This window comes from Strongylocentrotus purpuratus, unplaced genomic scaffold (assembly GCF_000002235.5).
Source record: "Strongylocentrotus purpuratus isolate Spur 01 unplaced genomic scaffold, Spur_5.0 spur5_scaffold_8, whole genome shotgun sequence".
Classification (NCBI taxonomy): domain Eukaryota; kingdom Metazoa; phylum Echinodermata; class Echinoidea; order Camarodonta; family Strongylocentrotidae; genus Strongylocentrotus; species Strongylocentrotus purpuratus.
Window position 1 is genome coordinate 19,336,817 of NW_022145614.1, and position 24,958 is coordinate 19,361,774.

General features: G+C 37.5%; 2 protein-coding genes across 2 annotated transcripts in view; both read left to right on the forward strand.

The window, feature by feature from the left end:
- The first annotated feature begins 1,553 nt into the window (after window positions 1-1,553).
- On the forward strand, window positions 1,554-10,734 carry LOC580075 (protein LCHN). Its single transcript, XM_030975317.1, is given in 9 exon segments — window positions 1,554-2,033; window positions 3,315-3,414; window positions 4,061-4,155; window positions 4,158-4,218; window positions 5,088-5,298; window positions 5,869-6,007; window positions 6,700-6,825; window positions 7,990-8,215; window positions 9,964-10,734. Coding segments are annotated over 9 exon segments (1,362 nt in total). The 5' UTR covers window positions 1,554-1,828; the 3' UTR covers window positions 10,163-10,734.
- A 5,878-nt stretch (window positions 10,735-16,612) lies between these two features.
- LOC100889859 (zinc finger and BTB domain-containing protein 24) overlaps window positions 16,613-24,958 on the forward strand; it is a 44,687-nt gene continuing 36,341 nt past the window's right edge. Inside the window, exons 1-2 of the mRNA XM_011675322.2 lie at window positions 16,613-16,715; window positions 19,834-22,457. Coding sequence (XP_011673624.2) covers window positions 19,849-22,401 — 2,553 coding nt within the window. The 5' untranslated portion in view covers window positions 16,613-16,715; window positions 19,834-19,848 and the 3' untranslated portion in view covers window positions 22,402-22,457. The remainder of the gene's footprint in view (window positions 16,716-19,833; window positions 22,458-24,958) is intronic.

Below are 24,958 nucleotides of genomic sequence, written 5' to 3' on the forward strand. Positions count from 1 at the left end.
CTTTCTTCCAACTTTCAACAACAAAGATGAGGAGAAAGTCTACAAGAAATTTTTTGAGGAGCATAAGCATCAAGACTTATATTGGATATAAGAAGGATTGCTTATACAGTTTTTACCGCATGAATTAATGAAGGAATATAACAAGTCATTGTAGGTAGAACTATATGCTTCCGAGGAATAGTACTGTAGAGTTATTATACAGATTAAATTCAAATTCTCAGATCAAATACAATGATGAAAGTGTGCAGAAGAGAAGAACTTTGGAGAAATAAGATAACCTATTGGACCCGGAGAAAAATGTTCAAAATCAATTTTTGTGACATCTGTAAACCTTCTAATTAGGAATGACTTCAGGTCACTCATTACGATAGAGAGATTTGTCAAGTGGAATAACCAGGGAGACATCAGTAACTTTAGGCAGGTGTTGGTTGGGGGTGTTCAAGAAAACCTTCTGTGAAAGATGACTTATTGTCTAAAACAAAAATATTGTTATGGAGTTTTCCTTCAAGGAAGTAGTTACTTTGAAAGGTTGGATATGACTTGACTCGATAATGTTGATTGTTTTTGTTGTAATTTTGTTAACCATTTGATCTATTTTTTAAGTTTAACAAAATTCAAATTTCAGTAGGTTAATTATCAGGATTTTAAAAATCCTTTTTATTTTCTAATCTGCTCTACTTTTTAGTAGTATTTAAAATACATACAATACTATTGATTACAGTTGTTTGCCTCACATTGTTGAGATTATGCTTATTAATTATTCATGATATCTGATTTGCCCTATTCAATGTTCAACAGGTGGTAACAAATTGTTTTCTTTATGGTATCAGGAAGTAGGCTGAAGATATCATTTTTGGGTTCAATATTTTGTCCGCATCACACATTCAATACTTTTGTTTTTATCTGATACAGTAGTACAATTAGCCTATTTTTAAATCAATCGTAGTATATATTTGAAGGCCATATCAAGAAATGTGATATGAAAATTAGATTTGACTAATTAATGGTAATATTATAAGAATTGTTGTTATACTCCAATATATATATTGGAAAATGGTGTTCAATGTAATGTGAGGAGATGATGATCCTTTCAGTAAAATTAGAGATTGTCAAATCATTGAAAAGGATGACAACACTTGACCTTAAAATACTTCGAAAGAATAACGTTGCATGTAATGCACATTTGTTTTAAAGAAATAAAACGTGGCTGATCTTGTAACTGTCCCTATTAAATTTTGACATTTTTATGCAGAAAGTTTTGTGCGTGAGTACTGGTATGAGAGTATAGGTGTGTACATATTTTTAAGGTTGAGGATAGGAACGGTGTGTGTGTGGGTGTGTGTGTGTGTGTTGGTGAGAGACACAAGTTCAAGGTATTTTGTTGATGGGCTATATTAAGCAGTTACATTTTTTTGTAACAAGGGAGTTTTCAGCATTTGGGGGGCTCCTGTTGCTAGTCAAGGTTGCTAATTTTGCACTTATCATAAAAAAAGTTGATTAAAAACAATGTTGGGATAAATGGCCAAACAAACAGGAATCAAACATGAATTAAAGTTTAGGGTAGTGTTTTTTTTTTTAATGAACGCACATTTCTGTAAACAGTACATCAGTGGCATATCCAGAAATTGACTCCCATAGCCCCGAATGATGTAAGCTTATTAAAATGGGAGGGGGTTATCCTGTCCGATGTCCGTGTACTGCAATGTGATTGGTCAAAAGTTTTAAAACTACGCTGGGATCTGCATAGTTTCGAAATGTGATTGGTCATTGTACCACGCGGATACCTCGATAGTGCGTTGACCCCATAGAGTCACACACCACGTCTAAAATGGCGACCCCCTCAAGTGACAAATCACCGTTGTTGGTAAATATTGAAGAGGATTCTGTGGAAGTTCTAAGTCCCAACGCACAAGCAAGACATTCTTCGGCTAGATCAGATGTTTCTGAAGGAAGGAAAGACACAGAGAATGACAGAGTACCAGAACCAGACGATGTTATCGCGATTTTCGTCGTGGCTTTCGACACACGGTCAGGTACGTTGACGTGCTTTTCGTTCGGTACAGTGCAGTGCGATGTTCATGCATATGTACCAATAACTGTGCCGCTGGTGCGGGGCCCATGTCCAGCGCTGGCCGCTGGAGCTCCCTCAGTAACACCAGGGGCTAGTCCTAACAGACTGCAGTTTCAGTGGAGTGTTCCCACCTACATCTTTTATTACTTCTGAGAATCGTATTGAAATTATGACGGGGTAAATCGTTGTTCAAAATGACCAGTTATTCTAACTTAATAATATGCTTGGTGCTAATTCAGATTTCAGAATCATATCCATACTTTGCCAGTTTGACCCGTAACTCTGGCGTAATTGAGATAGGGTCTAGCCTTCTAAGTTCTAGTTCTACTGAAAAAACATACCAAAAAAGATAGGAAAATTGACATGAAACAGATGAGAAACATAACAACTTTTAAATCATGACCATTATCTGAACAATTGATGAAGATTTAGTTGATTCTTGGTATGTTTTAGTTAAGTAGAGTTACGCCGGTCAAAGTATGGATATGATTCTGAATTAGCGCCATATGCTCTACCACAAGCAGTAAATCTAGATGTATAATTTATTCAGATTGACACTGACAATGACAGCTCCAATCAATGACATGTTTTTAAAGAAAAATGAAAAGTCTGTTTTTTTCTCTCATTTTATTTTGTTTTAACATGTTTACCGATAACAAGGTTATTCTAACTTTGGGTAGGTTAAACAAAAACCTATCATTTTGACGGTTTACAAATATTGTGAAACCAAGACAACAGTACCCGATAGTCATCATGTCATGATCTAGACCTTGGCCTTGGAAGCACCTGGTTCTGCAGAAGCAGGTGCACATGCACAGGTGTTGTGTTTGCTGATATTGTGTCATTTCCTGTCCTGAAAATTAGAAATAGAGGATGATTAAAAATCGGGCAAAGTACTAAAAAGTTAAAAGTGATTGTTTTAAATGTGTCACAAGCATTACAACATGTAAGTTCATTAGTTCAGTGTCTATACTGATTCGAACTTCAACATTTAGTCGTGCTGTAGTATAAGAGTGCTTAAAATTGTCAAATTTTTGCAATTTTTTGAATTTTGAGGCAGATTTTTAAAAAAAATCTTCAGAATTTCCTCCCAATCTGCCAATCCGATACTGATATTGGGAGCCAAACTGCTAATCATAGCTCTAACTTACAGCGTTAGTTAAGATGCCCCCAATTTGTGTGTTATCATATTAATAATAATTATATCAATTTTATTCATTTGGTTGTCATTAAAAAATTTCAGGTAATATAGTAGAATGGTCACAGCCCGATGACATCAACCTCGATGGAGTGGAGTTCAAAGCCATGGCTAGCGGGTCACATACTGTCTTAACAGATTTTATGTAAGTAAGACAATTGTTATCACTATCAGTAATGACAAATAGTACAATGCTAGTATATTACCCCCCATGTTGTTGTAATCTCAAATATTTGATCATCATTATAACCTTTAAAAATCGATTCAATCATTCATTTGGACTGTGAAAATGTTTCATTATACATGTAGTCATAGAAATTTTCCATAAGGAATTGTTTGAAAGTTAACTGATGGTTGTAAATTATTACCAGTATGTGTTTAAAAGATTTCCCCCAATTTTTTGTTTACTTTGCTTTCAGATTTCCTAATTAATTCAAATGCGTAAACTAAATGAGATATATGAGTTAGATTCTTTGTTGTTTTGTTTGTAATACTGCTGGGTGCTGTCTATAACAGCTTGCATAATTTTACATCTACCGGTAAGCATTTGTAATTTGCCAAAATCTTTATTAGTAATTTTATAAGGATTACCCATTCATTTCCCCTCTTCTGTACATCTTTAAAATTGAAAATGCTTGTACCGGTAAGTCCTTTTATTTGGCTCTTTCAAATACTCAAATTTTATTGTCAAATCACATAGACCATATAATATATAAGGCTGCAGACATCAACCATATAGTAAATTAGGCACAACATTTAGAAAACTTCTAATGAACTTTTATTTCATACAGCTATTTCAGGAAAGACAAGTACTATGGTCTGAGCTGTTTTGAGAACATGCATGTTGAGAATGCAGCTGAGAGGGGGGCGAGGATGAAATCTGTTGGGTTCTCTCCACATCTTACACCACACTACACAGACACATGCAATTCTTAGAACGCCAGGTCAGGTAAGGTTATATCTCAATCCATCATTGTAGCCACACCACCAAACTGACTACCAATTGAAAATTAACAGATTCTTGTCCATTTGTAGTAGTGTAGATTTTTGTTTGGTCTGTTGTCGGTCTTGTTAGTGTGACTGAGGTAATGGTCAGAAGAGGAATGGTCATCTGATTCTGAATACAATTAAAGTATTTAAAGCTGTAAATATACATTCATAAAAAAACACTTCTGAATTGTACTGTGATAAATTAATAAGTAACTGCCTAAATGAGCAAATGAAACGGGTCAAATGAGTTTGTTTACAAAGAAGTGATCATATCAGAAACTTATAATAGTAGTGGTAGTGTTTATTTTACCTGACTGCTAAGAAAGCATAAATGCTTGTTAGTAAGCAACCAGAGGACCGACGGCTTAAGGTCCTCTCCGAGAGACCTGGTAATGAAGATTAATGCCTTACCAAAGGGCACTAGCGCATCGTCTTGGTTTCGAACCCGGGTCACCGGATTACGAGACCACTGCTCTACTGACTGAGCTATCCTGTCCAGAAGCTCCTTGAAGCTATCTCATGGTGAAGCAAACCTTACGCACTGTATTAGGATTTATTCCAAATTCACAAAGGCATTCCTTTCTGTATACTCTTTGTGCAAGAAATGAGGAAAGAGTAGGCATTGAGAAATAGGAGAGTCAAGTAATGGAGACAGAAGAATATTGTGTCAAGTCTCATACTGATCAAAAATGCTTCTCTGATCTCTGTAAATTTTTCATTGCCAATTCATTTGAATTCTTGCTCATATATCATATATATATTTTTTTGAATATATAAATAGATATAGTATGAAAATAACTGAAACTGTTTTTCTTCCCTTCCTTACAGACATCTCTTACATTCCCCTGGAAGGTATGAGGATCTCAAAGCGTTCTTCAGCGATCACAAAGCTTCCTTGCCGCTCTCCAGAGAGGGATCGTGGGAAGGTATCGCCTCGGTGCTTCACAATTCGTCCAGTCCAGTCCACAATGCATCACCTGTAACCAGCTCATTTCAACTCACTCCTCCAAGCTCAGATGAACACCATCCACATATGAAGGTAGGTTCAATTTAAAAATGCATAGTAGTGGGTTTTTATGACGAAATTGTCCCCATTTTGCTGTTTACCCAATAATGGGCATTGTCAGTCACCAAGAGTGGACTTCACATTTACAACAGACAAGTCTTGTGTAATGCACTGTGCCCTTTCATACCACCTTATCAAATTCTCATCATATATATATATATATATATATATATCAAATTCCCTCACCGTCGAGATATAGGCAAGTTGGAGTACTTTGCGGTGGGAAAATGGGTTCGCTGCTTCTGAGATGTTTGCACACACAGTTATATTAATTGGTAATTCAACCAAATCTAGTGTCAGCGAATTAGGATGCAATACACATTGACACTGACAACTGTTAGGCTTGAGTATAATCAGGTTTATGTTGTAGTTGGCCCCACTTTACATCAAGTATACGTTAACATAAATTGTGAATTTCTAGACATTTAAGCAATTCAATGGACTGAGACACTCAGCCTATTTTGAACATAAATATTTCCTGTTATGAATCGCACACAAATGATTTATCCATCTAATCATTTGTTTTCTTTTGTTTCTCAAAAGATCACACATCCGGCAGGATGCTTCAGTCAGTTTCTTAGTTTCTTTGGAGAGCAGATCTTCACCTTGTGGAAATACATCCTCCTCAGAAAGAGAGTTCTCTTCTTTTCACCGCCTCCCATAGGTGTTGTTTGTTATAAAGGTAGGAATACTCCCAATGTATTCATTTTAATTGCAATGTTTGTTTTTTGTAAATCCAAAATGTGATTTATCGTTGTATGAAAAGGACATGTGCATACTTTTGTTTCCTGAAAACATTATGTGCTATGCAGTGCAAACACGCATAGAAAATCAAGTATGAAATACATTTCATGATTTGGTACTTTGAGTGTCTTCATTTTCACTTTTATCTAGTTTTTCCTGTTGAGAAATATTCAATGGGTGATTGTTTCTTGATTATCTGGCCACATGCAACATTTCGTACTGAGTTTCATGATATATCATTGTGGACTGTAAAAAATTACCTTCAGAGACATCGGCCCGTCTCTTGCTGTAAGTTTAATTCTTCCTCTCCTCCCTAACTCTTTTCTTTCATTATATTTGAACTCTCATTTTGCTCTTTCTCATTCTCTTACGTTCTCTTTCTCTCATTCTATCTATCTATCTTCTTCCTTTCTGTAGTTTTTGTCATCTCTGTACTTCCCCCTTTCTCTCCTTCTCTCTCTCCCTCTCTCTCTCTCTCTCTCTCTCTCTCTCTCTCTCTTTCTCTCTCTCTCCCTCTCTCTATCTCCCTCCTCTCTCTCCTCCTCCCTCTCTCTCTCTGTTTTTCTTGTAGTCACACTCACACACATACATGCAAACTCACACACTTTTCTTATATTTTAACCCATCCAGTATACTGTGCAAGTCTGATGAGTCACCACGATATCATCCTCAACTCGGCCATTGAACAGAAGCCGTATTTTTACGTCAATATAGCCGATATTGATACCTTAGAGTCAGAAATGTCCTACATTGCATGTAAGTGTTTGAAATCATTTCAGTTTGTTATTATTTGAGTCATCACCATTTATGTTAGTGTTTGGTTTGATAATGAATGCATAGGTGCTCAATTGGAATTCTTGATTTGATTCGAGTTCATTTATTTACAGGGTTACCCAGTGAGTGAGGGAAACCACCTATCTTTCCCAGAGGTAGTTCAAACATTAAACATTAGTGAATTGATATTATGTGACTGAAAATTTAGAATATGGTTGAACTGTAACTGGTGCACTACATTTAATAACTTCTCACGTGAATTTTTACCTTTCTTGTTCATTTATTTCCTTTTTTTAAAATATGAAATGGAAGAATAAGTAATGGAATGAAATGGTGAATTAAGGAAATATGTAACTTATTTGGTATTATGTGGTATTATGCAAATTATATTCTGTAATCAGTAATCACATAGCAGATACTCCTATTGTAGAGATGCCTATAGGTATTTTCAAGCATTCATACTTGAAATTTATATAATTCATTATTTTACTTAACCCTCCCTAAATTTAAACAGAGGTGTTGATGTTTAGTGGATAAGTCACAGGACTGTAGCTCACAAGGTACGGGGTTCAACTCCCAGCCCAGTATTAATGTCCTTTGACGTCAATCTACATTTGCCACTCTCCACCCGGGAAATACATGGGTCCCCGGTAGAATGTAAACTTTAATGTAGCTTGCTCAGCATTGTGGCGTCTGGCTGGAATGCTCCCCAGGGAGTGGAGAATGTGCATACACTGTCATACCTGCCAACCCTTCCGAATAATCTGGAATATTCAGTTTTTCTGGATTTTTAGGACCCCAAAATCCGGAATATTCAGGATTTTCAAAATTTTGATAAAGCTTGTTTTATCATATGCCGCGATGTGACAGTTCACGTATTGCGTACGTTGAAGGGCTGCATGATTGAGCAGCGCATTTGTACACTTTTTTTGCACAGATTTATTGCGTATTGCCAGTTACACTGCCGCTGCATGTTCGAACGCCTGTTATTAGTACAGATTTCTTATTTTCGAAGACATACCGTGCTAAAAATTCTTAATTCTCATTATCAAATGTTGTGTGCGGGCAAGCCTGAAAAGCGCTTAGAGACATTGTCAATGTATTAAACCCCTTATAAACCTGGAATGTTATCATCATTATTCAAAGGCACAACGGAGAAGATCTTCCAGGAGAAGGAGAGACTGTACGACGTCTACGTCGACAACCAGAACGTAACGACCCACGTAGCCAACCTGAAGGACCTCCTGAGACCCAACGACACGGACAGGGAGAAGTTCATGAGGCTCAATAATCAGAGGGCTACGGCAGTCTTCAATGCTAGGGAGCAGGGGGTGGAGCCCAGCTCAGAGGAGGATGACGAGATCTTTGCCAAGTAAGTTCAAGTCGGGTTAAACTTTTGTGGCTTGCCACAGATTTTAAGCCTGGGTTTAAAGACATCGTTAAACAATGTTAAAGGAAACCTAAACCCAAAGAATAAGTGTAGGTATTCTGAAAAATGAGACGTTAACCTGCACTTTGATGTACAATATTCCTTACGAAAATGTACAAGATATATATAAATGAAGATATTCCTGGCATGAAGTGATGCCTTTCAGCATGTTATGGGCGCAGCCATTTTTTTCAAAATGTGACGTACCTGTTGAAGTTGTACATGTATCATGCACCAAGCTTTAGTTGGAAAGAATTTTTAAATCAATAACAAAACCTTTACTTTTCAATAAAAACAAATAATAACTGAGATGATAGAAATTATATTAGGTGAAAAATAAATAATAGGGCCACAATTTTAACGAAATTCATTTATAAATACTATACTGTAGCAGTTGACAAATCTATTTCATTTATGAGAAACCTTCACCCCAGAAGAGCACTAACTTATTTATGCAATTTGCGTTCTGGCATTTATAGTACAAAGGATAATAGCAGGTGAATGAAATGCTTCATCACCACACACGTCTGGGAAAGAAGCATCCATAAATTTGAGTACATTTACTTGAAAAACGACTTCGCATAGTACGTCACATTATCGAGAAAATGGCGATGCCCATGTCGTGCTGAGAAACAGTACTTTATTTTTGCTTTATACCTCTCTCATACACTTTGGTGGGGAATCTTGTAGATTTATGGGCAGTAATATAATAAATCTCTCAGAATAAGTAAAGTTGTTACCTGGGGTTCGGTTTCCTTTAAATCTGAGATTCACGGCCCTACGTGTTATCAGTGTCTGTGATATGGTGCAATATTGAAGCCCTAAAAAAATTGCGCTTCAAAATGATCAAGAAATGCCTCAAAAATTAAGTCTTTGAGTGACCGGTTTTCCCATACTCGTTTTCCCCAATAGACTGTAGTGTTATGAAAACCGTGAAGAAAACGTAAAATTTGATTTTTATTTCCAATCATAAATATCTTGATAATCAGACAGGCGATCGGCATGTAAATGTCATGGGGTTCCTGACTGACCTAAAGGTTTATAATTATCATTGCAGCATGAGCTAAATCCAGGATTTTTGTTCAGAATGTTGAGACAAAGTTACCCAATCCTGTTAACCCCAAAAGAGTTTTTTTTTTCTCCAGCCATCAGAAGCAATCATAGATCCTTCCCAACTCAAAAGATAGTATTGAAATGAATTTGTCTAGCTTTTGCACCACTTTTGCTTAGCACAAATTTAAAGTAATCAAAAATTCTTGCCTACTTTTCAAGCATATTTTCTTACAGCTGCAATTTTCAAAGGAGCATGAGCCATGAACAGTTATGTTTGCTTTCTCCAGAAGATGTTTGCAAAGTTATCTAAATGCAACTCTCCTTTTCATTTGTTATACATCCGCAGTATTGAATTCTAATAATGGAAAGAAGTTTCCTTGAAGAGGTTTTTTTTTTTTTTGGTTTTTTAAGTTTTAAACAAACAAACCTCTCTCCATGTGTGAGAGATGACAAGCTTGGTCTGTAAATGAGTGAAAAACAATTCAGCCAAGATCTTGAAGTTTTTAAAAATTTGTACCTGTCATGGCTCTTATGGCTTATAACAAGGCAACATCATAGCAGTTACACAAACTATATAAACTGATCTCCTAAAGTCCTCTCCTTTCTCATTTGTTCATGATTCTGCATTGTTTCCCCAGCTTCTTCCTGGAACAGAACAACCACATCTTCCAGACTCTGCATGAGATTGCCACCACTGAAGACAAGTCTCTGACCAACGACCACATGAAGGCCATGGGACTGGATCCCGTCGGTGATCGAGCCTTCATCGTCGACCTCCTAGAACTCTACGGCATCGACGTCATCCTCATGATCGATACCCCATGCTGCCCTGTCTGAAGGGGTCCTAAACCTAATGGCTTGTTCACACTTGACATGGGTGTTCACACTTAACGTGGGTGCTCACACTTAACATGGGTGTTCACACTTGACATGGGTGTTCACACTTGACATGGGTGTTCACACTTGACATGGGTGTTCACACTTGACATGGGTGTTCACACTTGACATGGGTGTTCACACTTGACATGGGTGTTCACACTTGACGTGGGTATTCACACTTGACATGGGTGTTCACACTTGACATGGGTGTTCACACTTAACGTGGGTGTTCACACTTGAAATGTGTGTTCACACTTAACATGGGTGTTCACACTTGACATGGGAAACCGCAGCAGGGGAACGTTTCACAAACCGTCTTAGGTACATGTTCACCCACATCCCATTGAAACGTGCGTGATGTAATTAACACATGTTTCAACGGGATGTCAGTGAATTTGATCTTTTGATCGTTTCATGAAATGATGCCCAGGTTTTTGTTTTACCTGTGAAGTGAATAGCAATTGGGAATGAAACAGAGTAGGTATGCACAACAAAGAGCCTACACATACTTCCTAGAAGATATATATTACTGTGCAGGCGCGTACACAGGGAGGGGGGGGGGGGTTTGGGGTTAAACCCCTCCTCCCCCTTTGGTAATTTTTTGTGTGTAAACCCCCCCTAAATTTCTCTAAAACCCCCCCCCCCCCCCTCTCTTTTGGTTATGGTTTTTTTTGGGTTTTTTTTTTGAAAAAAATTCCCATGGTTGACCTAAAAAGCTGACCTTACCCCCCCCCCCCCCCCCCCCCCCCCCCCCCCCCCCCCAACGGAGCAAAACGTCAAATTTTCAAATTTCGAGACCAAAAAAAAAAAAAAAAAATGTGTCCTCTTACCCCCCCCCCCCCCCCCCCCCTCCCCGCTTATTCAGCGGTCGGCTGAGTCGTTGCGATTTTTTTGGGACCAAAAAAAAAAAAAAAAAGTGACCTCTTACCCCCCCCCCCCCGCTTATTCAGCGGCTGGCTGAGTCGTTGCGAAATTTTCGGCCCGATTTATAAATGTTAAAAAAAACCCCCCCCCCTTGAAAAAAATCCTGCGTACACGCCTGTTACTGTGAAGGTTATTATGCTAGCATCAATAATATATATTTTTAAACGTTGCAATTTTCTGGGTTATATGTGAACAAGCCTTAAAGTTGCTCTGTTGAGTGAAAAAGTGTTGGCTTCTACATCATTTTTTACGTTTTAACAAACACCAGAGGACTAAGGGCATTCATTACCTTGTTACACTGAAATCTTGGTATGATATCAGTACAGTCGAACCTCATTTTAGAAGACACTGTTTAAACAAACTTGCAATATAATTTGGAAATTTGCCGGGCCACTCCTTTGTACTCTGTTGTTTTTTAGCCCTGATATAACAATGTTTCAATTTTATTAGATAATTTCCTTAGTCCTGAGTTTGTTATGACAAGGTCTCACTATGATTATGATAAATACAGCTATATGTATAAAGCGCTATACCCTGTGGATAAAATTGATAGAATTCTATATTTCCCCAGCTTCGGCTAAATAACCATGACAAGGTTATTGAGCCCTCAAGAATTGTTTCAATGAGTTCCCACTTATTCCACCTGTGTTGAGAGTGGCAAATTGAGGTAAATGCCTCACCAAGTCATTACCATATGGTACAAAGCAGCTTTAATTGATTGTTTCCATCATGTTTGAGAGATTTGATTCAGGAGTGGTTTTTAATTGATTTATTTGGATTGATTTGGAAGATGTTTTGCTAAAGTTTTGAACATAAATGAAATTTTGAATCTGATCATTGTAAGTTCTATAAGCATTCAGAGTTGCACATTGTTAGACTTTACAACATTAACCTACATACATGACGATGGGAGAAAGTGACCTTGACGTTTTAGTATTGTGTTATCTTGCAGAGTAAATGGATTCATACTTGTAATTTTTAAATTATTGTGATTTTCTTGTGAAATTGGTCAGGTTACAAATGATTATATCAAGCCAACTATATATGAAATACATGTGTATCCCACTCATAAAATATGAGTGATCGCTATTGATTGAAATGAAGCGATGACAAAAATATCAATATACCTGTCTACATGTATGATGTTTTAAGATGATTTTTATAGAAATTTGGGATGAATTTGTAGTAGAATTAACTGAAATAACAAAGGCACAAAGTTGTGCGTGAAAGATAAGTTAACACATTTTTTAGAAAGAAATTAGAGAGTTTGTGTCAGTGCAATGAACGTATTCAACTGAATTTTATTTGCATCTAGGCAATCACTTTGTCACACTCAAAATATAGATAGGAAAGATTTGATACTTCTACTTTGCTTATTTATTTTCTAATTTTCAAATAAGTTTGTGCAATATTGTCGTTTCAAACAAAGCACTCTCTTTTATGCAATGATATCGTTTTCATATTCAGATGAGTTGCTCTCTTATATTTTCCGTGCATTCCTCATGTTGGACCTTTAAATTATTTGAAAGTACTAATTATAATAACAGAAATAATTGTGTTCTCATTATTCCTTTCTGAAATTGTTTAAATGTTATTAGTGTCTTTATACACAAGTATCATAGCTCAGTGTTACAAGCAATTATCTTTGAATCAGTAAGTTGTTGTTAACTTGATTCACAACCCAGTTATTCCTTTCCGTTATGCATGTTATCCAAAATATTGTAGTGCTTCTAGTAAGCTTCAAGATATGTATCTGTTATGGATTACCAACAAGCAAATTTCGGTGGATTCATGATGTTGCTGGTGAGGCACAATTTTGTGTCAATTATATATTTAACAAGCCTTTTTTTTTAACAACAGTCCTTGGATTTAGGCACATTTGTGTCTCAAGAAAAATGTACCGGTATATCAAATTTGAACCATATGCAGGTAAATACATATATCAATTGATATCAATCAACTACATTTCAAATTGCTTTGTTTTGTTATTAGCCTGGCAAGATCTTTAGAAACAAACTTGATTTGAGCCAGGTGGAGATATATCATACCTTGCTGTAATTTTGATTTTGATTTTGATTTATTTTTTTTTATTTTTTATTTTTTTTTAATTTTGTAAATGCTGTATATTTCCAATTTTCATTCAAAGTCTGCTTTGTAAGTTTGGGTTATATTGTCAAATGCCTTGAAACATTTCTGTAAAGTCCAAAAGATATCACCATCCGTACACATTGTAATCTGAAAAGTATATTGATTAAGAACCAATTTCAATCACTATTATTTACTGCCTCCAAGAAGGCAGTCAAGGCCCCTCGGCCCAGCGGTGGCAAGAAGAGGAATCGCTTTTTTGTGATTTTTCAAACATTTTCCAATTGTTATTTCATGAGTAGCAGCTTGAAATATTTGTCTTTTGCATCTCTCTTTTCTGTGCATTGGAAGAAAGCCCTATAAATGTTATTGATGATAATAATATTTAGTATTATGTAGGGTATTCCCCAGCATTTTCTCAAAATATAGGCTTTGGGAATATTATATGAACCATTTTATTTTACTATGAACAAATGTGCCTATTTCACATGACACATAACAAAGAGATTTTAGATTTTATTACATGTACCCTTTTTCATTAATCATTACTGTTGCATTCTATGCAATTAATGCAATTAATGGGTGATACATGTTACTGTTATTTTCTTTTAAACCAGGTATTCAGAGAGTTATGAACATATTCATTGCTATTCCTTTAAAATGATCCCATTATGCTTTCCTTCATATCTACCTGTTACAGTTTTCATGTGTAACCCCTGTCCAGGGGGGTGTTTCACAAAGATCCTAAGTAGGACTTAACACTAAGTTGGACTTAAAAATTATGGACAGCCATTGGAGCCTTAAAATGAAATATATTCAAAAGCAGAAATTCAAGTATTTTAGACTTTTTATAAATTCCACATCAAGAACATAGAATCTCCCATGATAATAGAAAATATGAATGATTTGAATCAACATTTTATGCCTTCTAAAAAAAAAATTACAAAATGTTTTCAAGGATGCTAATGGCTTCCCATAAATTTTAAGTCCAACTTAGAGATAAGTTCAACTTAGGATCTTTGTGAAACACCCCCCAGGACATATTGAAATTATTTGATTTTACTTGTTCAATGAGTTTGGTAACAGATACTTCATATCTATTAGAAATATAGCTTTGTTTTGTCCAAATGTTGTATAATATTCTGTCTTCAATTTGTGGCGGTGCATTGATGTGGAGTCCACATGCACAAATATTGATTTATAAATATCTTACCTCTTTGCAATTGTCACATTCTATGAACAAATGATGCTCTTTGTCTATCTTCTTTATATCATGTATTTAATTTAAGATATAGTCGGGAAGTACTTTTATTCTCGCACCTTATATTTTTATGAATTGTCCAATTTTAAATAGTATTTTTGAGTTGTTATACCTTTTAAGTTGTTAAGTACAGACTAGTGAGACGTGACGACAATGTCCAAGCAGCAATTTTTAATGGTGGAATAATTATTTCGTTAGGTTAGGTTAGGATTCGATTTAGAATTAGCTTTGTTTTAGTTAATTTTTATTCACTTATACCACATGGGAGTTTGTGCAACATTTTATAGCCATATTCCTGTATGGATTATGTGGGTGGCTGGTGGTAAGACAAATATGAAATGATTTTTGTCATATGATAAACATTTTGCATAGGTATATTTTTTTTAATGAATGTTTCTTGACTTGCATGACCATTGCTTCCTTGCTTACCAGTATTAGAGCATATGGTTAAGGGAAGTGTTATCTTTGGTGTAAATTTGATCAATTTGTTACATGTGGCATTCATTATTTTGCAGTTCAAGTTGTTTGTGGCCTCAGTACTCTGATTAGCTCAACTCGTCTTATCTTGTCCTTTTGTTTTGAAGATGCTACTTAATCGCTGTGTTCATTTTCAAGAAAGTGTAAATATCAAGCTACTGACTGTTTCTGAACAATATGCATCAAATCATTGCCATTCAATTTTTGTTAAAGATGCAGAATGAAGATGTACATTTATATATATAGTATATTTGTTCAAAGGGATTTGTAGCCATATTTTATTTTTATCATTTGAAACAGGTGGACACTAAATATTAATACTGTATCATAGTGCAATAGTTGTGTATTGTATACATTGCTTATGTCATGAAACATTTTATTAAATGACTTGACAAAAACCAAGCAATTTGTGTAGGTCATTGAGTTAATCTGATTTGATGCAAGTGGACAATCAAGCAGGGGTATTGAATATTGGAAGGACTGCCAAGATATTGAGGAAAACAAAGCAGAAGAACCTTTAAGAGAAGGGGTAGGTAGAGAAAGTGGGAGAGAGGGGGGAGGGAGGCACAGATAGTGAGAGAGAGAGAGAGAGAGTTAGAGAGGGAGAGAGAGAGAGAGAGAGAGAGAGAGAAAAAATGTCTACACCAGTAGCTTTTAACTTGTAAATAGATAAGTTGCACTTTAAATAATTAAAGATACACATTATATAATACAAATAAGTGGCATATAGTGGGTAGAGATTAGAGAAATTGGAGGGCACTGGAGCCTTGGAAGGGGAGGGGGGCATTTATCTTTCTTTGCAGATGAAAAACGAGAGAGCAAGGTATTCAAGTGAGGGGAGGCAGTGGGAGCTAAGGTTGTATTATCGTTTCAAAAAGACTTCCTTTTTTTCTTTATTTTCTTCTTCTTCCTTTTGAGTACAGATAAGACCTCTTTACAGAGTATTATCGTACTATACTGGCGGTGTGTGCAGGTGGACCACTACACCAGGGTTTCCCCCTACTCTTATATAGTGCAGTGGGTTCTTAACGTGCAAAGCCAATTGACTCTTCTCTACACGGGGCCTCCATTTAACATCCTATCCGAGGGACGGAGTGTTTTCCACTTGACATAACCTGCGTCTATGAACAAGGGAAGGTGCACGTTAACACACAACGCAGGCTTCAGTCATCCGCCTGGGTGGGAGTCGAACCCGGGATCTTTGGTTCAACATACGGACGCTTTTCCGACTGAGCCAACTCTCTTTTTCTATATGCAATAAAGTAGGTTCCCCTTGCATCAGCATCTTCTCCAACTTATTAAACCATGAGATTAACTTCCTTTATCATTGTACAGAGTGATTCAAATTTGACACCTTCTGACTAAACATAATAAATACTCAAGTTTTGTTCTTGGTTATCTCTCAGTGTGAAATTAGAACCTTTTTTTTTATATCTGTAATTTGTATTTATCTCACACATGCAAGCACCCCATTTTTTTCTTACCTCTTATATCCAAACATCTTCAATCGGATAAATATCTCGAAAGTAGCTTCGAAAAATAATACAAAATACGATATAATTCGATTGATAATTCGATGTGAAAAAGATCATTTGTACCCAATTTTGTTGCACTGTAAGTATTTGTATTTTTCAGTGCATGCGTTGTTTGTGTACTAAAATAGAATATGCGTAAGTGCACTGCCAAATCGCTCTGTTGTACGAAACTAAATCTGACAAATTCTGGCAAAAGTCGGTCAATTTGTTTACATTTAGCTGCTAATTGGTAAGTGTTTTAACAATTTTGCTAGCTGTAAAGATTAAAATGTTTTACTAACTTGTCAGATAAGCTAATATCAGGTACATTGGACCAAAATGAACGTTACTCGGGAATATTTTCGATTTGTGGTCCGGGTCATTCGTCGGCTGCTAGACAATGCGTGTATAGGCCAGCTGCACTAACCCAATGCCGAGGCTGGCCCGGGCTTTTGCCCTAGCGCTGCACTGGAACCTAACAAAATAAGTGATTGGTCTACTGAAGAATGAAGAATCTTTGGTTTTTATCTTTAGGAGGATATATTATTTAGTGAGCGCTAGTGATCTGGACAGGAGACAATTGTGTCACACGCATGTATGTTGTAGAAACGGTTGTCGGAGATGAAAACGGGCACTTAATTAATAAGAGGGAATACAACGGAAAAAGGCACTGGTCAAAATATTATAGATCTAAGGTAGGCACATTCATGGGGCACTAGAGGGCGCTTTGCGCGCGTACGAAAATCTGAATGGCCTTGCTGCGGTGGGTCGGCAATAATCAGCCCAAAACTTGGATATGGGAGGGTGGAAGGATATATCTTTTTTATAATGTTATCTGGTCTTACCCTTAACCATCCTATGTTTAATCTATGTAGAAATAACATGCGAGTACGATAAGAGAAACATCGGGCCCATTACTGATGCAACTTTTAAAATATTAGCCTAGAAATGACCACCAAACGGAAAAAATTGACATTTTTTCCCGACAAATCTTCATAAAATCTGATTTATAAACAAAATATATCCTAAAATATCACATTTTAGCGATGTAATCGGCGGTCCCGCTACCCAAATCTGAAAAATCGAGTTTCTTACGCGTGTATGTAAGAAATATGGGTACCATAAAATGAGCTTTATTTCAAGTATTTTTCAGATATAGAGCCCGATTTTGTGCTGGTCGCAAGCTCAAAAGTATCTCATCGCATGTATTAAATCAATGCAGCCGCACACCGCGACGCACACACGATATGTCTGTCTAATTCAGATTCCAACTTCCGATCACCGCTGTGCCTGTATTCGGCCAGGCGAGCACCCGGGAGCTCCGGCGTGGGATACTTGCTCCGCCCGCTTGTGCTATACATCAGCGCAGAAACGCACGGCGCGCGCGAGCGCTTCCTATTGACTTTGTACATGCGGCCGTAAACTGAAACGCTCGGCCGATAACCGGCTCCAAAACAGTGAAAATTGAAATGAATATTGTCATGGCAATTCGTGATTTTTTTTTGGGATTCTTTTTTTGTTTAAATAATAATAATATTTGCTTCATGATTTGAACAAGAAATGATAATAAATAGGAAGTAAAGAGTCCAATAAATAGGATTTTGTCTTAAGTGGCCGAAAACCGGGTACTTTACTCTAGGTACACTAATACAAATACGATTTTCTGAAAATTCAGGTATTATTTTTTAAGTTTCTTTCAAGTATATTTCTGCGCATTGCAGCGCCAATGTTCTTCACTGCTTCAAATTCACCCTTGAATTTTTTTTTTGCAACAAATTTGTTACGAGGTCCGCGAGTGTTCCCCGTTCCTTGCGTGTTGAAAGTTTGGTAATACATAGTTTACATTGACTCGCGCACGAAAAAATGGTCGAAAACAAAATGTCAAATGAAGAAATAAACAAGCTTTTGTATAGTACTTATAAGAGTTCTACCAAGGTTTCTTTGTCGATTTAATTTATTATATAGTCTCAATTAGAATTCAGAATTATCTCACTGAAAAGTTAAGAAACCGACGATGTTCTCGATCGTAGTTATTTTCATTTTGCCAGCAGCCGATCTAGCGTTGTTTGGGCAAAAAGCTAGGCCGCTGCCTTCCCACCTCGAACCTTTCCGAGTCCCGCTAAAATGGCGCTCTGCGGAGCTCCGAAGCTGCGTTGGTATCGCTGCAAACTCTCAGCCGGCCAGCTCCCCACGACGGACCATTCGCGGTATGGCGAGAGTGTGTGTGTGAGGTATGATTTTGGATTCGAGAACGCACGTAATGCAATCGTGCGCGTCATTTTCAGCTGTCGAATGTATACGACCAATTTTACATGTACGATTTTTAGTACAGATACTTGGTCAGTTTTCTTCTTATATCTTTGGTTTTACAACATTTAAAAATATAATTTCTTCAAATTTGCTCCTGACTCGGTTCAGACTAATTGTGTGATGTGTTTTCAAGTCAATTTTTTGAATATATTTTTTTACATGAATTTGCCTATCTAAGGGACACCTATCAGATTTGACAAGATCAAGAGGCAATTATAAGAGGTGAAGGGGCACTTATTACAAAGGAAAATGGGCACATGTCAAAGGTATATGGGCATCTATGAGTTTTTAACAAGAGGTATATATCGGAGGTGTCAGAAGTGGCAAGTGGCAAGTGGCTCTTATTAAAAAGAAAAGGGCACTTGTTAAAGTAAAATTAGCTTGAAGATTTGAATAGGGCCAATTACCATAGGTGAAGGGGGCACTCAAATATCAGAGGTGGTAAGAGGCAATTATTATAAGAACATGCAATGACAATTATTAAAAGTAAAAAAGGGCACTTTAAGGGGTAGGCCTACCTGAAAAGTGTTGGGCTATGGAGCCCTGTGCGAAAATGATTCTTCTCTAGCTTCTAAAAATCAACCCGAAAATTTGTGTTGCGTCCTATGGGATGCATTTACTCACCGCTTTTGTAAAATTTGTGTGAGAGAATTGGTTTTTGGTGAGTCCGGGACGCAACTTGGCGCAAACCTTGCCTATAATTGCTTTACGAAAAAAACCTGCCACAAACTTTAGAAATATGTGACACTAGTAAAAATGTGCATGAGACTAACTTTGTTTGGTAAAATTTGCATATAAAAATTTGCGTAAATATGAAGAAAAAAAATTATTTTATGAATCCACAAACTGCCGAATCCAAAGTTGAAACAAACATTCATTCAAGATATTTCATCAAGCTAATCCTGTCCTCTTACACCCAAAGTATTATGTGTGTTTTTCTGAAAATGAGATCTTTATAATCCTAAACTTCTTCTTCCTTTCTTCCCACTCTCGCTTACATGTATTTGTACTTCAATCATATACTGACACTGTAATTCTATCATCTCTTTCCTTTTCAGGATAAATGGATCAAGATGGACAAACATATTTGCGGAGCCTGTGGGTCAGATTCCTCCACCATAGAAGATTTCATACGCCACAAAAGGTCTGAATGCAAATGGGTCCCTACAACCACTCAAGTTGTCAAAACTATTGGCCTCAACTTGTCTACACCAACTCGATCCCAAGCCGACTCAACTCAAGGCCAGACTAGACAACATCAGAGAGTTACTTCAACAACCCCTGTAGAGACAAGCTCAGATATTCTAGAAGGATCACCTAGTACAGAACCAGAAGAGACAGGGAGGAAGAAGAAGTCAAGGAAAAGGAGTGCTGAAGCGCCTCCTAGAGGAGCACCAAGAAAGAATCCAGGAGAAAAGAGAAAACCTAAGCAATACGTCAAACAGTTTAAATGTGACTTTGAACTCTGTAAGTTTGTGACAGCTCATCAGAAAGATTTGCACCGTCATCGAAGGATTCACACCGGGGAGAAACCATTCAAATGTCAGTTCTGCGAGAAACGATTCTCCAGAGACGATAAGAGGAAGATTCATGAGAGAGCCCATACAAAGGAGAAGCCCTTTGCTTGTGAACTGTGTACCTACAGGTGTGCCGATGGGGGAAGCTTCAAGAAACACATGCGTGTCCATTCAGGTGATAGACCCTACCAGTGTCAACTCTGCTCCTACGCCAGTCGCAATTCAAGCCAGTTGGTTGTCCACCTGCGCCGCCACACCGGTGACTCGCCGTTCCACTGCCAGCAGTGTGATGCAAAGTTTAAAACCAACACCGATCTGAAAAGGCATACCCTCATTCACACAGAAAGCAAACCATTTGGCTGTGATCAGTGCAGCTACAGATCTCATTTCAAATGCAATCTCAAGTCCCACATTCAGACCAATCATAGAGGGGAAGTGAAGTACAAATGTGATAAGTGTCAATTCCAATGCAGAACTCGAAAGCAGATGGACAACCATGCAAGTTGTGACCATAGCGCATCTTCCAAAACCAAAACAAGCATGGAACCTTCCGAAAATAATAAACAGAAGAATTACAGGAAAATGTTCTTGTGCGAATATTGTCCATACCATGCAAAGCACAATATTACCCTGTTGATGCATACAAAGAAGAAACATCCGGATGAAGGGAAAGCTGTGGAAACTTCAAATATGAAGACACCAACAAAAAACCGGATGGCCAAAGCTCCTTCCAAATCAAAGAAAGCGTCAAGGAAAAATGTGAGAAGCTCTAAGCCAGCGATTCCAGTATTTGATGGGAAAAAACCATGGTCATGTGAGGATTGTGATGCATCATTTGTTAGGGAAGACTCCTACAGGAGTCATAGGAGACAGCATGAACAGCTCCAGGAGAACGAGGGTACAGAACATCAAGTGCTGCAGAACACTCCAAGGGCATTGGAAAAGGGATGTGATGAGAGATGTGCTGACTCCTCAAATCTTGATGATGCTATTGTGATTACAGTAGACAAAAACTCTCAACCAGTTACAATGGATCTTGGTGGGAGTGAACATTGCCATCCTAGAATAACTGAGAATGTGTCTTCGAGAAATAGTGCTTCGCAGCTTGATGATCAAAGTACTGAGAGTTATCCAAGTACCAATGGTACACATGTATCAGGTTCTTCTTCCGCTTCTTCTATGGGTACCTTCTCAATACCTGACCCACTTTCAACGGGTGCAGAGGTCTGTATCTCAGGAGACACTTCATTGACCATCTCAGCTACAGGTCATGACAACCCTGCAGACAATGCAATAAACGTTCTTCCAGAGTCCAGTGAGCCTCGAGTTGCAACCTGTCAAGGAAAACTAATAACAATGATGCCAGTCAACATGAACAGGACGTCCTCTGAACTTTCCGCTCATGTGTTGTCTTCAGGGATCATTGTAGCACAGGACTGTGACACTTATGTTCAAGAAATTGGCGATGATGGACAGCTGCAGCAGAGTGAGGCCATTCAAACTCAGACGCTCGGCTATGGAACCTCCAACATTCCAGTCCTTGTGTCTACTATGTCTCATTCTCCCACTGCTGCTATTTCAAGTTCTAGTTCACCTTGCCAAACTGTTTTCATCAATGCCATGAAGGCTTCTCAGAATGAAAACAATGTTGTAGACAATGTTGGTCTGAGCATTCCCCAACCACCCAATGCTACTTATGTCTCGCTTTCAAATATTGGTATCAGAGGAGTAAAGACCGTACCAGTGATTTGCGCTAATCAGCCACAAACAGTTCAGCCAGCCTTGGCAACGGGCACAGTTCAACAAGTTGCTCACAAACACCAACAACCGCAGATACTTGCGGGAGCTGAGCAGAATTGTTTTGGAACTGTGAACATTGCTACAAACAACAATGCAGTGACCGTCAACCCAGCCAGCTTGACCGTAACCAACCTCGGTGTATCCTTATCAAGTTCAGTCACTGGCTCACAGCCACCCGGTCAGATTGCCATGCATACATCGTCTTTACCGACAAGAACATTTATTTTGAATGGAAGGGAGCTGAGCCAGGCTGGTCCAGCGATGGGGGTGACTTCTGGAGCGATCATCCTGCCCAAAGTGCCTCAATAGCCGTACTTCATATGGTGCTCGTCTGGTGTCAGGAGCGACAAGACTGAAACTGCAAGGTGAGTTGTAACAAGAGACCCTTGAAGGGGACCAATCACCTAAAAATATTTGAATAAACATGTATGTTTGGGATTCCATTCTTGATATCATCTTGGCACCAAATTTTGCTTTTTTGAAGAGATACATGGGAAGTTTAAATTAGTCTAGTTTAAATACAAAGATAAATTAATTAAGATATTAGCATCTTGTGAGTAGAGTAATTGATGCAATTGTACTATAGACACAAGCGCATGTTACTTACGTCTGAGTTACCTTCTGTGTCTGCCTTGATCTAAACTATTTTTTTTCCCACTGTGGTGATTTGTCTTCTAATGGTATACAAATTATGGTTGTGGGTCCAATTTAATAATAATAATAATAATAATAATAATAATACTGGGTTCTTGTATAGCGCTCATGTCTGTCAGGTTTGACACTCTTTGCGCTCCCGATTATTACCCTGGCTTTAGCACAGCTACCATCACGGCGTTCTAGCATTTCAAGGCATTAATTCCTGCAAGGTACCCATTTACATCACCTGGGTTGAGTGTGGCAAATGTAGATCAATATCTTGCCAAAGGACATTAGTGCTGCGGCAGGACTCGAACCGCGGACCTTGTGATCGACAGTCCGGTGACATATCCACTCGACCATGACACTTCTAGTTTTTGCAATATTATATACAGCATATGGGCCACTTCTCAAATTTGGGGAGAGTTGGTAAAAAAAATTCTGCTATATGGCCGGTGACATTCTTTGCAGAGTTATTTTATGCTGTCAGAAAATATGACAATTAGTTCTACAAGTGTAGTAAACTTACCAAATGTGAACTAACCAATGTGGTTAGGAACTTTTGATGATTCCTGTACATTTGATTTATATGCAAGAGACCAACCAGTACTCTTAGCACCACTTTCTATAAGATAAGAATTTTGTTGTGTACTTTCACAATTTGTTTGAATGGCCTCCAGCAGAATTCACTTTCATCATTCAAAATTCTGTAAATTAGGATGTATGCAGTACACAAAACTTTGGGCTGGTAGGAATTTATTCCTTGAAATGCTAGAGTGCCATATGACAGCCATGCTAAAGCCAGGGTAATAATCGGGAGTGCCTGGAGGGTCACATCTGACTGACATGAGCGCTATACAAGAACCCATTATTATCATTATTATTAAACAAAATGTAGACTTATTTCAGATATCACATTTCAATATTCCACAAAATACTGAAGTTAATTCACATTTTTTAACCAAAATAATCCATAGAAAGAGAAGAAGAAAAAAAAGCAAAGACTCTGTGCATTGTAGTTTATAATCCCCTGCCCCCCCCCCCCCCCAACATAATACTAATTTGGAAGTAACTATGCTGTAGCTACATGTACATGCACCTGTAATAGACCTGTGTTAACTCCTTTAGTGCTATGAGCAGTGTACACTCTCTACATTTTTATTACACTTTCCTCAGCAATTAAAAAAAAAAATTGTCTGTTAAATTGTTTTTCATCAAGTTAAATAAGATCATTATATAAGATTTGTATCATCACATGATACAAAATGTATAATGAGTTATAAAGATAAAAATTGCCAGTTTACAAAGTATAATCTGTGTTATACTAGTAACAATTCATAAACTTGATGGCATCTGGAGGGTTTAGATTACTATTGCTTATTCTTAAGACAGTTTGTAAAGTATAGACAGTTTGTAAATGTTAACACAGTACACACTCACACTGTGCACAAGAAAGTTTCCTTAATCTTTTATATTCAATTCTAAATCATCCTTATTATTATTATTATTAGGCATTTAGCTACGCTATTCATAGTACACTATATCACAGCGCTTACAATAATAACCACAAATCATAACATAACATAACATTGAACAAACAAAAAAAATAGCGAATCAAGTAGGAAATAAATAGGTTTTAAGGAGTTTCTTAAAAACATCCACTGATGCAGCAGCTTTGATACTGGAGGGAAGTTTATTCCACTCCTTAGCTGCTGCAACAGTGAATGTGCGATCTCCTGCCTTACTACGAGCCACATGAAATGTCAGTCGAAATGGGTCTGCATTGGAGCGAAGGTTTGTACGTACAGGTTGATACAACTCAAGACAGTCACTAAAATACTCTGGTGCCTGATCATGAAAAAATTTGTATACAAATAAAAGAATCTTAAAACCAATCCTCTGTTTGATTGGCAACCAATGAAGGGATGTTAGTAGAGGCATGGCATCGTGACGACGGTCTAAACGAAAAATAATACGAGCCGCCCAGTTCTGTAAACTTTGAAGTCTTCTTATATATGTTTGAGGGACTTCTGTAAGCAACCCGTTACAATAATCCAACCGGGAAAGAACATGGCTGCGAATCACATGATGACATGCATCTTCAGATACATACTTCCTAATCTGTGATACATTCTTCAACTGATATCGTACAGATTTACAAAGCTGGTCTATTTGGTTAGACATGGACATATTGCAATCAAAAATGACACCAAGGTTCTTGACCGATGTA